Raw genomic sequence first — 13,292 nt, forward strand, 5'->3', positions numbered from 1 at the left:
CTTGCCCCGCGCGCCTGCGCGGCCCCGCCCCGCGGGCGGGCTGGGTGGGGCGGCCATGGCGGCGCACCTGAGCTCGGGCCGGGTGAACCTGACGGCGCTGCGCGAGGCGGGGCGGCGCGAGCTGCGCGAGTTCCTCGACAAGTGCGCGGGCTCCAAGGTGCGCACGGCGGGGCCGGGGCCGGGGCCGGGGCCGGGGCGCTCCAGGCGGGGTTCCGCGCTGGTGTGGCCGCTCTGATCCCGCGCTCCCTCCCCGCAGGCCATCGTGTGGGACGAGTACCTGACCGGCCCGTTCGGGCTCATCGCGCAGTACTCGCTGCTCAAGGTAAGCGCCGCGGGCCGGGGCAGGCGGCCGGGCCCGGCCCCGCGCTCGGCTGACGGCCGTGCCTCCGCGCAGGAGCATGAGGTGGAGAAGATGTTCACGCTCAAGCCGGGCCGGCTGCCCCCGGCCGACGTCAAGAACATCATCTTCTTCGTCAGACCCAAGCTGGAGCTGATGGACATCATCACGGACAACGTGCTCAGGTACCGCGGGCGGGGCACAGGGCGGCCGTGAGCAGGGGACCGGCGTGGCCCGAGCGCCGAGTGGTTACGGGTTTGTTACAGCTGGGCAGACACCAGACTGCAGCACAGCCACTCTGTGGCTGAAGAGGCACCTTGGCACGGGGGCTTTACCCTGGCTGCGATGCAGAGGGTGCGTTCCTCCTTGCAAGGATGTACACTCCTTCTAATTATCTGGAATGAGTCAGGCTTGGACTGCTGTGCCTTTTGGGAGCTGCAGGACAGCCACGTCCCCCTGCCCTGGTGTCAGAGCTGTGGCTGCACAAGGACACTGACTCTCCAAATCCAGGGGTCAGCATAACCCACAATCACAGAATCTCTAGGTTGGAAGAGACCTTTAAGATCATCGAGTCCAACCCATGTTCTAACACCTCAACTAGGTCATGGCACCGAGTGCCACATCCAGTCTTTTTTTAAACACATCCAGGGATGGTGACTCCACCACCTCCCTGGGCAGATGATTCCAGTATTTGACCACTCTTTCGGTGAAAAACTTCCTCCTTAAGTCTAGCCTCTATGTCCCTTGGCGCAGCTTGAGACTGTGTCCTCTTGTTCTGTCTGTTGTTGCTGGGAGAGAGACCGACCCCCAGCTCACCACAGCCACCCAGGCAGCGTTCCTGTTGTGTGTGAGTCCAGTGCCCCCACCCGTGGTCTGTGAGTGACCGTGCTGTGCTCCTGCTGTGAATTGGCAGGGAAGACAGAGGCCGCTCTCCGCAGAGGGATTTCCACATCCTGTTCGTGCCGCGGCGCAGCCTCCTGTGCGAGCAGTGGCTGAAGGAGCAGGGCGTGCTGGGCTCCTTCATCCACCGCGAGCAGTACAGCCTGGACCTGATCCCCTTCGACGCAGACCTGCTCTCCATGGAGTCCGAGAGCGCCTTCAAGGTGCGCGCTCGCCTCGTCCGCGAGGAAAAGCAGGGTGTGGTTTTGTGCTGGATGCTGGTGCTGCTGCAGCAGCTCTCAGAGGGTTTGAGGACTGCACAGCAAGGAAAGGCCTTGCAGAGCAAACTGGCCTGATCCTGAAGCCTGAATGTCCCTGTGTGTTTTCACACTAAATGCTGAAGGCACACTCACTACACCGAGGGCATCCCAGTTCCTCCAGCTTCAGCTGCTGGTGTTACTGTCACAAACAGAGCATCCTGAGGCTTAAAGCACTCAGCTGTCACCAGGAGCCAGCACGGTGTGGGTTCCTGCACAGCCAGGGAGCTGTGTGATGGTTCTCACTGCACTGAGCATCAACAGCTCTCACATCCCAGCTGCATGTCCTGCACTCCCAGAGTGTTGCATCCAAGGACAGGACAGCTTGGGAGTTTGGGCTCTCAGAGGACATGGCAGGGCTTGCATCTGTAATGAGGTGTTGGGTGCTCAGACTGGCCTAATTAGCAGGAGAAAGTCCTTCCAGTCATTCTTTTGCTCCATCACACTGTATTTGTGTTTGGAGTTCAAAAAATACTAGAGTCTAGTGATCAGAAAATGACTTGATGTAGTGACAACACAGGTAATAAGGTCCATATATGCCAACAGCCATAGTTTGTCCCCAGCCTGTGTCTGCTCTGAACTGTTCACATGGACCCTGCTCTGCTGTGGAAGCGTCTGTACTGGATTGACAGGTCCCATCAGAATCCCTCTTGTTCTCTAGGAGTGTTACCTGGAGAGTGACCAGACCAGTCTGTACCATGCAGCAAAGGGGCTGATGACACTGCAGGCTCTCTACGGAACCATCCCACAGATTTTTGGGAAGGGCGACTGTGCTCGGGTGAGGCTGAACAAATTTATGTTGTTCTTTGGAAATGCCTTAAGGGGTGTTTGGTCAAGTGCACCTCTGGGTTTTTTTAATCCAGCCATGACACACACACATCCTTTTTGCTTCTCTCTGATTAACCCGTGGTTTAATTGGTATATTTTGTGGTGAGGGAGCAGCTTGAGGTGAATGCAGTGCTTTGGCCATTGCTCTCTTGCTGAGCTGCAGGGAGCAGCAGAGAAGGACTTTTGTTTTGTCAGTCTCATCCTGCTCTGTCCATCAGGCAGTCTGTACCTCCTGCCATGCCCTTCCTTTACAAGCATGTGCCTGCAGGGCTTGGCGGTCACATCCATCTGCTGTGGCCTGCACCCTCACCAGAGCAATGTGACTTCCTTGCAGCACGTGGCCAACATGATGATCAGGATGAAGCGGGAGTTCCCTGGCAGCCAGAATTCCATCTTTCCTGTCTTTGATACCCTGCTGCTGCTGGACCGCAACGTGGACCTGCTGACGCCGCTGGCCACGCAGCTGACGTACGAGGGGCTGATCGACGAGATCTACGGCATCCAGAACAGTGAGTCCTGCACGAAGGGACAGCTTCCCGTGTCCTGGGCCAGCCTGCAGTGGGGTGGGTGGGTCTGTGCTTCACTGAGTGAGATGTGGGAGCAGCTCAGCTGAAATCTGTGGGGTTTGTTCAGTCCCAAGCTGGAGCCTGTCACGTTCCACTCTGGCTCTTTTTGCCTGGGAAGGGGAGCCAAGTACAGTCCATGGTTACTGAAAGGGCAGGCACAGTGACAGAACAAGGAGCGTGTGAGTGGCAATGTTACTGTGTGCCTTCAGCAGCCATCCTGCCTGGATCACGTGCCACACTGAGGGAACAGGGACAGTTTGTGAAATGCCATTTTCAGAACGCTGTCCTGCTCTTCAGGGAGTAAGAAAACTCCAGGGAGGCATTTATGGGCTGTAATCCTCCTGCTGGACTGGACTGGCTGCTGGGCTGCCTCCAAGGCTCTCTGAAAGCAAGGCAGCTGGCACTTGGGTTCTGATCTTTGTGTAGGTTCCTGCTGAGTGCAGGGGGACTCTCCATCATTAACACAGGCACTGAGTAGTTTGAGTGTTAATGTTGCTTTGCTGCTCAGAGCTGTTTCCAGCTCAGGGGACACATTTCCACCGCCTGCTGATCTTAACTTCTGCTGATGAAGTTCCAGTCCTTACAAGGGTTATTTCTCTTCATTGGGTAGCTTATGTGAAACTCCCTCCTGAGAAGTTTGCCCCGAAGAAGCAGGGTGAGGGTGGGAAAGATCTCCCCACAGAACCCAAGAAGCTCCAGCTGAACTCTGCAGAAGAGCTTTATGCCGAAATCCGAGACAAGAACTTCAACGCTGTGGGGTCAGTGCTGAGCAAGAAAGCCAAGATCATCTCAGCAGCCTTTGAGGTGAGGCCTGTGTCCAACAGTGCACCAGATAATTCAGTCTGTGTTCAGCAGGGCTGGGACTGGCAGCTCAAGCTGCTTCCACAATAATCCCCCACCCAGAGAAAAAGCAGGAAGCTGTTCCAGTCTGTTCCCCTGCCCTGGGATGAGGTCAGCTCCGCTTGGACTGTTCTGAGTGGTGTTGGTCAAATCACCTTTTAAGCAGCCTGTAGTAATGTGGTTCCTCATTTCTCCCCACACCTCTGTTCTGGGGCTTTCCCTCTGCTCAGAGCTTGCCTAATCCAGGCTTGTGCTGAGCCCATAGATCCCATAACAGGAATTGCTCTCTTCAGTCTGCAGGAGTCAGGTGCTGCTTCCCTCTGCCAGAAGCCAAAGGTGGTTTTTAATGTGCTGATCAGTTCCACTTGGCTGCTCTTGGTACTTGTCCACTCAAAGGTGCTTTTCCCTTCAGGATGCAGAGAAAAAGCTTTAAGCAATAGAACACCAGAATGTGCTTTCAGATTATTATGGCTGGCATCAAAAACAACAGAAATGTGCAAAAGGCAGTTGTCATGCAGGAGGTTTGAACTGTAAATTCATGCTCGTCTCAGACAAATCTGGAGAGCTGTGTGGGACATGTTTATGGTTTTGTTGAAAACATGCTGTTGATGATTCATAAATGAGATCCCATATCTCATTTTTCTGACCTCATGGTGAGTCTCAAGAGAACTTCTTCACTCTTTGATTGTATTTCCTTAGGGGTATTTTTTTAGCCTCTTCACCTGCCTCATCTAAAATGAGGTAGTGGTACCTTAACTGAAGCACTGAGTGCTCAGCCTCATTCCCCAGTGCAGCTCTGCTTCTGCACTATTAGTGCTGGAGGTGCTAAAGATGGATTGTTCATACTGCTTGTTAAAAAGAGAGAATTCTAAGAAATTGTCAGCAGTAATAGGTGATAATGAAACAGCAGCATATTGGCAGCAGAGACTTCTTCAGTCACAGGCTTCATCATGACTCTCCTGCCTGCACTTGCCCATTTAAATCCTTCACATATGAGTCAAATTATTACTATTTTTATTCCAAGTAGCCCAAATGCAGTGCAGACCTCTTGAGCTGAACTCTGCATGGTGCTTCAGCACATCCTGCCTCAAAACCTGGCATGTTGTTGCCAGCAAGCAGAGTGAAAGGCAGACCCTGCCAGCCCAGTTCCTCAGCACCTTTCACTCCTGCTCCAAGGGGAGATGTTCCCCAGCTCTGACAGCGCTGGCCTAGAGCTCCCTGTCAGCCAGCAAAGTAATTCCTCTTGCTGTGAAAAAGGCAGTTTCCCCTGGTAGGGAAATTGAGGAGCAGCTAGTGATGGCTGGAGTCAGACAAATGTGGATAAAATTATTTACAACACTGGGATAATGGAAAATAACAGTCTAATGATGCTGCTGTATTACGTGCTGCCTCTCCCCATGATCCAAGTGCTGTTACAGGTAATGCTGAGACTTCAGTGTAAGCATCTTTGTCTAAAAGGCTGCATAGCTCCAACTCCCTACAGGGAGTAATAATAAATTCTTCATGATAAAATGATCTGTTTGGTGTTACTGACACGAACAAGGCCTAACCCAAGTGATGGATTTCTACAGGAAAGGCACCACGCCAAGACTGTTGGAGAGATTAAGCAGTTTGTGTCCCAGCTGCCTCACATGCAGGCGGCGAGGAGCTCGCTGGCAAACCACACCTCCATCGCAGAGCTCATCAAAGACATCACCAGTGAGTAGGAATCATTCACATCCAGCAGGATGCCAGGTGGCCTGGTGGGCATCACCCAGCCTGGCAAAAACTGCCTTTGCTCCACCCACTGCATCTCTGCTGAAACGTTAATTGTAAAGCATAAGCTGTCAGTTGCTCTTGTATTGATTTTCATTCTTTTCCCAAAGCATCTGAAGATTTCTTTGATAATTTAACAGTGGAGCAAGAGTTCATGTCTGGAATAGACACAGACAAGGTAAGCAGAGCAGATAATGGCAGTTTGCCACTCTTACATCTTCAAAAAACATTTTTTTCCCATTTGGCTTTTTGTTTGATGTTTTTTGGGGTTTTTCTTTGGTTTGGTTTTTTTTGAGAGAGGAAACATCTGATCTAGATGATGTCCAGTGAAATGGATCTCTTGAGTTACCTGTCACTGCCTGTGCACAGCTGGGGTGCTTGACCTGTCCAGGAGCACCCCATGCTCTGAGAGATCAGTGGAATGTAGAGGATGGTTAATAAGAATTTTTCAGTGCAAAGTTTGCTACTGAGTGAGGGACTGCTCTAGGGAGAGCCCAGGTGGAACCAGAGCTGGGTCACTGTTGTACAGATGGTCCTGAGCTGCCTGGAGAGCAGCTGCTCCTCTTTCTTGCTCTTTTGGAGAGTCAGGCAAACCAGATCTTTCTTTCCAGGTCTGTGGGCACTTTAACAATGCTTTAAATAATCACTTATATATTTTCTTTAACAGGTTAACAATTATATTGAAGACTGCATAGCTCAGAAACACCCATTAATCAAGATCTTGCGTCTCGTTTGCTTGCAATCCGTGTGCAATAGTGGGCTGAAGCAGAAGGTTCTGGACCATTACAAAAGGGAGATTCTCCAGGTTAGGCTCTAACATTGGGAGGAAAAAATTCCTGAGAAAATCCACATCAAATCTTCATCTCTACACTTCAATTCTAGACAGATGCATCTTACACCTGAATAATGTGTACAGAGGGAGCACTGGGTTTCTGTTTGGGCAGATACTTGGGAGGTGCTTTTGTTACAACATGTAGATACAGAGACTTATATCATTTTTTACTAATATTATTTAAACACTGTAAATTGGATATACTGTAAGAGATCTTAACAAAAACATATTTTTTAAACAAACATATTTTTTTAAACAAACATATTTGCCTTTTTTTTTTTTAACACTGGTCATGGGTTATTGCCATGGTACTAAAGGTGATTTCTTCATATTACAGACTTATGGCTATGAACATATATTGACCTTAAACAACTTGGAAAAGGCTGGACTCCTGAAACCCCAGACAGGTGGCAGGAATAACTACCCCACGATCAGGAAAACGCTGCGCCTGTGGATGGATGATGTTAATGAGCAGGTAAAGGGGCTCAGCAGCACACATTACCTCTGACCACAGAGTCCTGAGCAGCAGGATTAAAAAAATTAAATAAATTTTTTATTTGATGTTATTGATGTGTGTGAGGCTGTTGTGCAGCACGAGGTGGCACTGACACGCTTGTCCCCTGTGTGTCCCCCAGAACCCCAATGACATCTCGTACGTGTACAGCGGCTACGCCCCGCTGAGCGTGCGCCTGGCCCAGCTGCTGGCCCGGCCGGGCTGGCGCAGCATCGAGGAGGTTCTCAAGATGCTGCCAGGGCCCCATTTCGAGGAGAGGCAGCAGCTCCCTACTGGCCTGCAGAAAAAGCGTGAGTTTGGGTTTGTTTTCCCATGGTGGACAGGAAAATGTGTCTGTCTGAGCAGGGAGTGAGGCAAACTGAAATCGGGGCAGGCAGAGTCCAGGTCTCTGTCATCCCCCCCTGTCCCACAGCAGTGTTAGATTGACCTAATCCTCCTAAACAAATGGTTTAACTTCTCATCAGAGTACGAAAATAAACCCTAAATTTATCCTGTGATTTTAATAACTGATGTATGTGAAAGAGGGTCAGCACATCCTGTAGCATCTCACAGCTCCAGAGCTGGGAGCGGACTGTGGATTTCTGTGTCCCAGCCTCTCATTCAGGTCATTTGAGTTTGACTGACAGCTGATGTAAAGGAGCTGTAAAAATCAAACCAAGCCAACCTGGACCTTTTTTGTGAACCCACAGGTCAGCAGGGTGAGAACAGAGTGACCCTGGTGTTCTTCCTGGGCGGGGTCACGTACGCAGAGATCGCCGCGCTGAGGTTCCTGTCCCAGATGGAGGATGGAGGCACAGAGTACATCATTGCCACCACAAAACTGATCAACGGCACAACCTGGATCAAATCCTTGATGGAGAAACTGGAGCCTGCCCCGTTCTAGGGCATGTGGTGAGGGACAGTTGATGTGGGAGGCCCTGTGTGACACAGGCATGGCAGCTGGCACGGCTGCTCTGTCAGAAAACACCGCAGTGAAGGAAGCTCTCCTGGGACCAGCTCGTGAGCAGTTACCCTCATCCCTTCTGCACTTGTGTTCCAGCTGTCTGTGGAACTTCAAGTAGACAAGCAGGGTTGGAAGGCACTAATGATAAACAGTGGGAAGGAGAGAGATCCCTGCTGATGATCTGACCTGGCAGCCAAGGGCTGGGGCAGCAGGAATGGGCCCTGGTCCTTCTCTTTGGCAAATTGCTGCTTTTTTTCTTTCAGTTGAGCTTTGGTGGGAGATGTGATTTCTGTTTTTTACCCTCCTAAGGTGCTGAGGAGGCAGGATGTTCTCTGTTCCTGACTTCATACCAGTACTCCCAGACTGTTTGTCTGTCTCTGGTGCCTGATACATTCCACGGATGCATTGGATGTGTCAGTCAGAGATCTGTGCACAACCTGTGATCCTTGAGCCTTTTACTTCACTTGTCCCCTGAAAGGATGGCTGTGAGGTGACTTCTTTGTCCTGGGTACACCCACCTGACTCTGGAAAGCTCCTCCAGAGTATGAATGACATCAGTGTGTCCTGAGTTTATGGCTGAAGACACACAAACACTGCCTGTGTGGGGGCCAAAAATAGCAGGAGCAGGGACCCAGTAAACAGTGGGTTTTAAACAGACACTTTTTTCATCCCCTGTTCAGGTTATAAACTGGTACTTGCTGTCACAAGCTGTTGTAGAGCTCAGACTTGTAAAATGGAATTTTCCATGGGCTTGGTGGCTGGGTGCTGGCTCCTGGCTGCAGAGGGGAAGGCAGAGCAGGGTCCTTGGGGGGCCTGTGCTGGGCTGGGCACTGTCGGTGTCCTCACAGCCACTGGGGCCTCTTCCACACTGCAGTTCACTCTAAACACAACTGAAAAAGGCCCACTCCTCACCTTAAATCACTCTCTTAGCAAGCATTTCTGCCTCAGTTATCATGTATAATATGTCCCCATAAATCCCTCAAATCTTCCAAGTTGTCACAGTTGTGACTGTGGGTTTTGGTCTGTTTTATTTGCCAAGACTGAAGTCTGCCAAGTCAGACCCTCCATGGAGCCCCTCTATCTGTTTAACTCCAGCTGACTTATAAAATAAAATAAAATAAAATAAAATAAAATAAAATAAAATAAAATAAAATAAAATAAAATAAAGATGTATTTAATATTTTTTTTGAAGTGTTGGCACTCACTCTCCCTCTCTCTAGAACACAAAAATAAAATAAAACCCTGCACCGTGGTAGCTGTATCCTTGTCTCCCTGTCCCAGGATAACTGGATAACTGATTGAAACTAGTTTTCTAACACCCAGGTGTTTTTTAACGAAGGCTCACATAAAATTTAATTCTGTTCTGCCACCTGTAATACATTAGAAGTGGATTTTCTGAACTTTTGAAGAAAAATACAATTTCAATCACTGGAGACTTTCTATTTCAGGTGGGGAGGCAACTTGTAGACAGACTTAACAAAAAACATGCTGCAACTTCAGTGATGCAAGAAAAGCAAACATGGATTGTTTGCTCTGCAAGTTCCATTTAAAGTAGCTAATTTCAGAGTATTTAAAAGGAAAACTGAATTAGGTGTGGATCAAAAATTAGATGTTACTGTGTAGAGAAAAACAAGAAATTGACTCAGACCAACGGTGTGTCCTTGGGTTGGCCTTGAAGGGTCTCTGTAGTATCACAATTTCCAGATTATTTTTTAATTAATTTTTAACAGTTGAACTAATTGAAGGAAATACTGACCAGGCTGGTTTCTGAGCTACACCACAGGTGAATAAAGGAAAACAGAGTAGCTCACCTTTCCCCTGGCAGCAATCAGTAACACCACAGACAAAACTTTTTTTGGTTAAGACTTTACACCAGACACTTGGTAAACTCTGAATTCATCACCAACATTGCAGCCTGTTTTTTTGCAGCCTACACTAGAACTGTGTAACCCCTCCACCTAGACAAAGCCTCTTCCTGGAACTATTCAACAACAAAATAAAAGCCATCCTGACGCTGATCAATTCCCTGGAGGAGCAATTACTATTTAACAGGCTTCCTGAGCAGCTGATGATGGTCTGCTTCTGTCCAAGGCCCTGCTGACCATGTGGGTAATAATTTGATAACAAGAGAACCTAATTAAATTAAGGGACCATTTTCTACATCATAATATCTTTGTAGGTAAGAGATTTGATTTGCAGTACATAATCTTCCTTCTCTGCTGTCTACATTACTACAAAAAAAAAGAAAATATTACCCAACCTCTATCCCAAAAGACTTTCACTTTTCATATATTATCAGAAGCAGTTTTGCTAAGAATAAACACAGAGCCTGGCTCTCCTCCCCTCACTGCAAAGGAGCTGCATCATTTGAGCTCTAAAATGTTGGGATGACTCCTTGGGAAGGAGGGTAAGGGTGACACTGAGCAGTGACCTGGGGACCCTGCAGGGATTAGGCTGCCTTCAGCCCTCACTGACTTTGGTCAAAGATCCTGGCTCAGCCTGCACAGTCCCACCCTGGGGATGAGCCCCAGCTGTGGGTGAGCATCCTCCCCTGAGTGGCTCACAGAGCACAGGCTGCTCAGGGAACAAGCAAGAGGCACTGCAGCCTTTGAGATAAAACAATAAAATATGTAAGATGACACAAGGTTTTGTTAGAGGCAAACCCCCACACCTCACCAAACGCAGATTTTGGTGACTCCAAGCCCTGGCACTGGAACTCTGGAAATGCTGTTGCCAAAAGCCCCCGGGGGAAGGGGAGTGTTTGGCTGCTCCGAGCACCACGGCGCTGTCGGATCATAACCGGTGCTGACCACACCTAGAGCTCAGTCCTCGTGTGGGCTGCACACACACACACAGACACACACACACTCTGCTCCTGGATCACAGCAGGATCAGTCTCAGCACAGACCCCTGCAAGAGGAACACTGCGGAGCAGAACTAGGGAGAAACACGAACTTGCCGAAGCAGAGCCCGTCATCTGCCTGGGTAAGCAGTTTATTTCTTTATCAGCATCTTTCTAGATAACCAGAAATCTCGCACAGCCTATGGACAGAAATCTGTAATGCTCTGAACAACGGAGAAACCACAGCTGGTTTAAAAATGCTGTAAGTCCTGTACTGTGCCTGAGCTTGGAATGGAACGGCTGAACTCACTGAACACCAAAAAGTGAATTCCTTATCACAAGAGCTCTTTAAAAAACATTCCAGGCAGCAGGACAGGAATTCAGTTTAGTTTAGCTGGCTTTAGGCTGTTCAGAAGAGAAATAATCCTTCTGGGTTAGTTTTTATCCTAAGTCTGATTTTACCCTCCCGTTCCGTTCTTGACCAAGAGTGTCAATATTGTTGATCGGGCACAGCTGCGATCAAAATTTAAAAGAACTCGTAAATTGAAGAGATAATAGAATTTTTTAGGTGGGTTTTCACAGCTTCAAATCTAAGATGCCAGTGACTTTGGGGGAAAAGTTCAGATTTAATTTAAACTAACAAATGAGCAATCCCTTCCAAAGCAATGCGTACATATGACTATACAATACTGCTAGAAGATGGATTCTGAGGCATCTTAGCCCATGTCTCCTATTAACGGTTATTTTTAACGCAAGATATAAATATTTGCCTGTACAAACTTGTATTTAAGCCTCAGTTTTCATCATTCCAAAACAAAAGGCTCACTTTGTGCCAGTACCTCCATTAGATGCAATTAAAGAATTAAATATTAATGGTGGCTTCCTTGGAGGAATTGACCACTTTGATCAGAGCACGCAGTTGGTAATGCACCATCAGCGGCCGCTCTGATCCTGACGCTTCCTGGACGCACAGCCCCAGGGGACAGACTCCAGGAGCCAGCTGGGTTCTGTAGCACCCCCAGCCTCACCCCCATGGCCGTGCCCACTGCCTGTGTCTGTGTTTCCATCTGCTTCCTTACCAGTCCTGACCTGGAGACTTTGATCAGACCCCAAACTCTCTTTCAGCACGCCGGCAGGGCTCTGAACAGGCCCACGCCAGTCACTAAAACCTTCCAGGTGGTCACCAACCCCCCTGCCCACAGGATTTCTCCCCGTGGCAGGGTGGTGCCCCTGCTGTGAAGAAGCCTCACCTTGTTCCTGTGCTTCCAGGCCAGGGAGGAGCCGGGAGAGCCATGCCGGACTCCTTTGCCATCCACTTCCTCAAGGTGCTGCGGGAGCTGCTGGCCTTCGTGCTGTTCAGCTACACCGTGCTGCTCGGGGCGCTGCTGCTGGCCGGCTGGACCACCTACTTCCTGGTGCTCAAATGAGGGCTCTGCCCCCGCTCCTGCCCCCTGGGCCCTTCCAGAGGCACGCGGCTGCACGGCACAGCTCTGCACAGGGGATGGAGGCCCCTTCCCCCTGCGCCGACCCCGCACGGGCTCCGCGCTCTTGCTGCCTCACCGCAGTCTCACTCTCCTGTGCAAAAACAATAAAGGTTAAAAGAGAAAAGGTACCCCCGTGCATGCACTTTACAGGTCCTCGTGGCTCTCGCAGATTCTTTGTGCCTCCCGGACTCTGAACTATTTGAAAGCCTCGCAGCAGTTTTCTCCTGAGATTCCCACCCCGCCGAGCGCGGCACAGGGGATGGCAGGGATGCAACAGCACTCCAGCATCTCAACAAACAAGTCCTGCCTTGTCCTGCTCTGCCTCATTAAGGGTGTGAAGGCAGACACACTGAAATTACTTGTAATTTGTTTTAGAAGTCCTGGGAAAAGACATTAAAATCAGCACAAGGTTCCCCTCTCCCCAGGGTTTTGTCAGGTACAGGGTTGTTACCTGGCGCTCTCAGGTGTGCCAGGCTCTGGAACAAATGTTTGAAGCATGGAGTTAGATGGAAAATGTGTGATACAGCAGTGCCTCAGTAAAGTACCCTGCACTGACCAAGTCTCAGAAACAGGAGAGAGAACAGGAATAATAAAAAGAATAGATTTAATTGATCAAGGTCATTGTGTGTGGAATAGCACAGGAAACCTTTGGTGGAGAAGGTGGAGATTAGGACTAGCATGGAACTACCCAAAATCAAAGCAGCACCGTGTACTTTAGAACAATAAAGGTGAATTAAACCAGGGCTGTGAGGAGCACTGGTGTCTCTGAGTTGGTGGTCACAATCTGTCCCTGCTGGAACCCCCTTTTATCCAATGGAGCCGATTTCAACTCAGATGTGAAGTTTTCTTGCGGGTTCTGCCCAGTTTCCTCAAGGCCCGTAAGTTCCACATTCCTTTCGTCCAAATTCTTCTTCCCAAGAAGAATTTGTCCCAAATCTAATATCACTGAAACACATCAGGCCCTAAACCTTATCAAGGCAATTCTACCACCAAGTAATTTGGTTTTCTAACACCCGGACATCAGTAAAAACTTGTGGGCTGATCTGTTTCACATATTAAATATTCTTATCCAGTTTGAAAGCTACAAAACCAAACACCAAAGAACAGCCCATTCATAAGTGAATTTTTACACATTCCACATTTTGCAACAGTTAG

General features: G+C 49.3%; 2 protein-coding genes across 2 annotated transcripts; both read left to right on the plus strand.

The window, feature by feature from the left end:
• The first annotated feature begins 1 nt into the window (after position 1).
• VPS33A (VPS33A core subunit of CORVET and HOPS complexes) lies at positions 2 to 8,996 on the plus strand. Its single transcript, XM_064392618.1, has 13 exons — positions 2 to 157; positions 257 to 322; positions 395 to 522; positions 1,251 to 1,440; positions 2,195 to 2,311; positions 2,696 to 2,870; positions 3,538 to 3,731; positions 5,339 to 5,465; positions 5,633 to 5,700; positions 6,190 to 6,327; positions 6,692 to 6,829; positions 6,990 to 7,158; positions 7,558 to 8,996. The coding sequence occupies exons 1-13, from the start codon at positions 56 to 58 to the stop codon at positions 7,749 to 7,751; spliced, it is 1,806 nt and encodes a 601-aa protein (XP_064248688.1). The 5' UTR covers positions 2 to 55; the 3' UTR covers positions 7,752 to 8,996.
• A 1,390-nt stretch (positions 8,997 to 10,386) lies between these two features.
• Positions 10,387 to 12,870, plus strand: LOC135282650 (uncharacterized). The gene is made up of 2 exons (XM_064392619.1): positions 10,387 to 10,796; positions 11,923 to 12,870. Exon 2 carries the CDS (start codon positions 11,946 to 11,948, stop codon positions 12,078 to 12,080), a length of 135 nt encoding a protein of 44 aa, XP_064248689.1. The 5' UTR covers positions 10,387 to 10,796; positions 11,923 to 11,945; the 3' UTR covers positions 12,081 to 12,870.
• Positions 12,871 to 13,292: the final 422 nt, after the last annotated feature.

The sequence above is a fragment of the Passer domesticus genome, chromosome 17, assembly GCF_036417665.1.
Source record: "Passer domesticus isolate bPasDom1 chromosome 17, bPasDom1.hap1, whole genome shotgun sequence".
Classification (NCBI taxonomy): Eukaryota; Metazoa; Chordata; class Aves; order Passeriformes; family Passeridae; genus Passer; species Passer domesticus.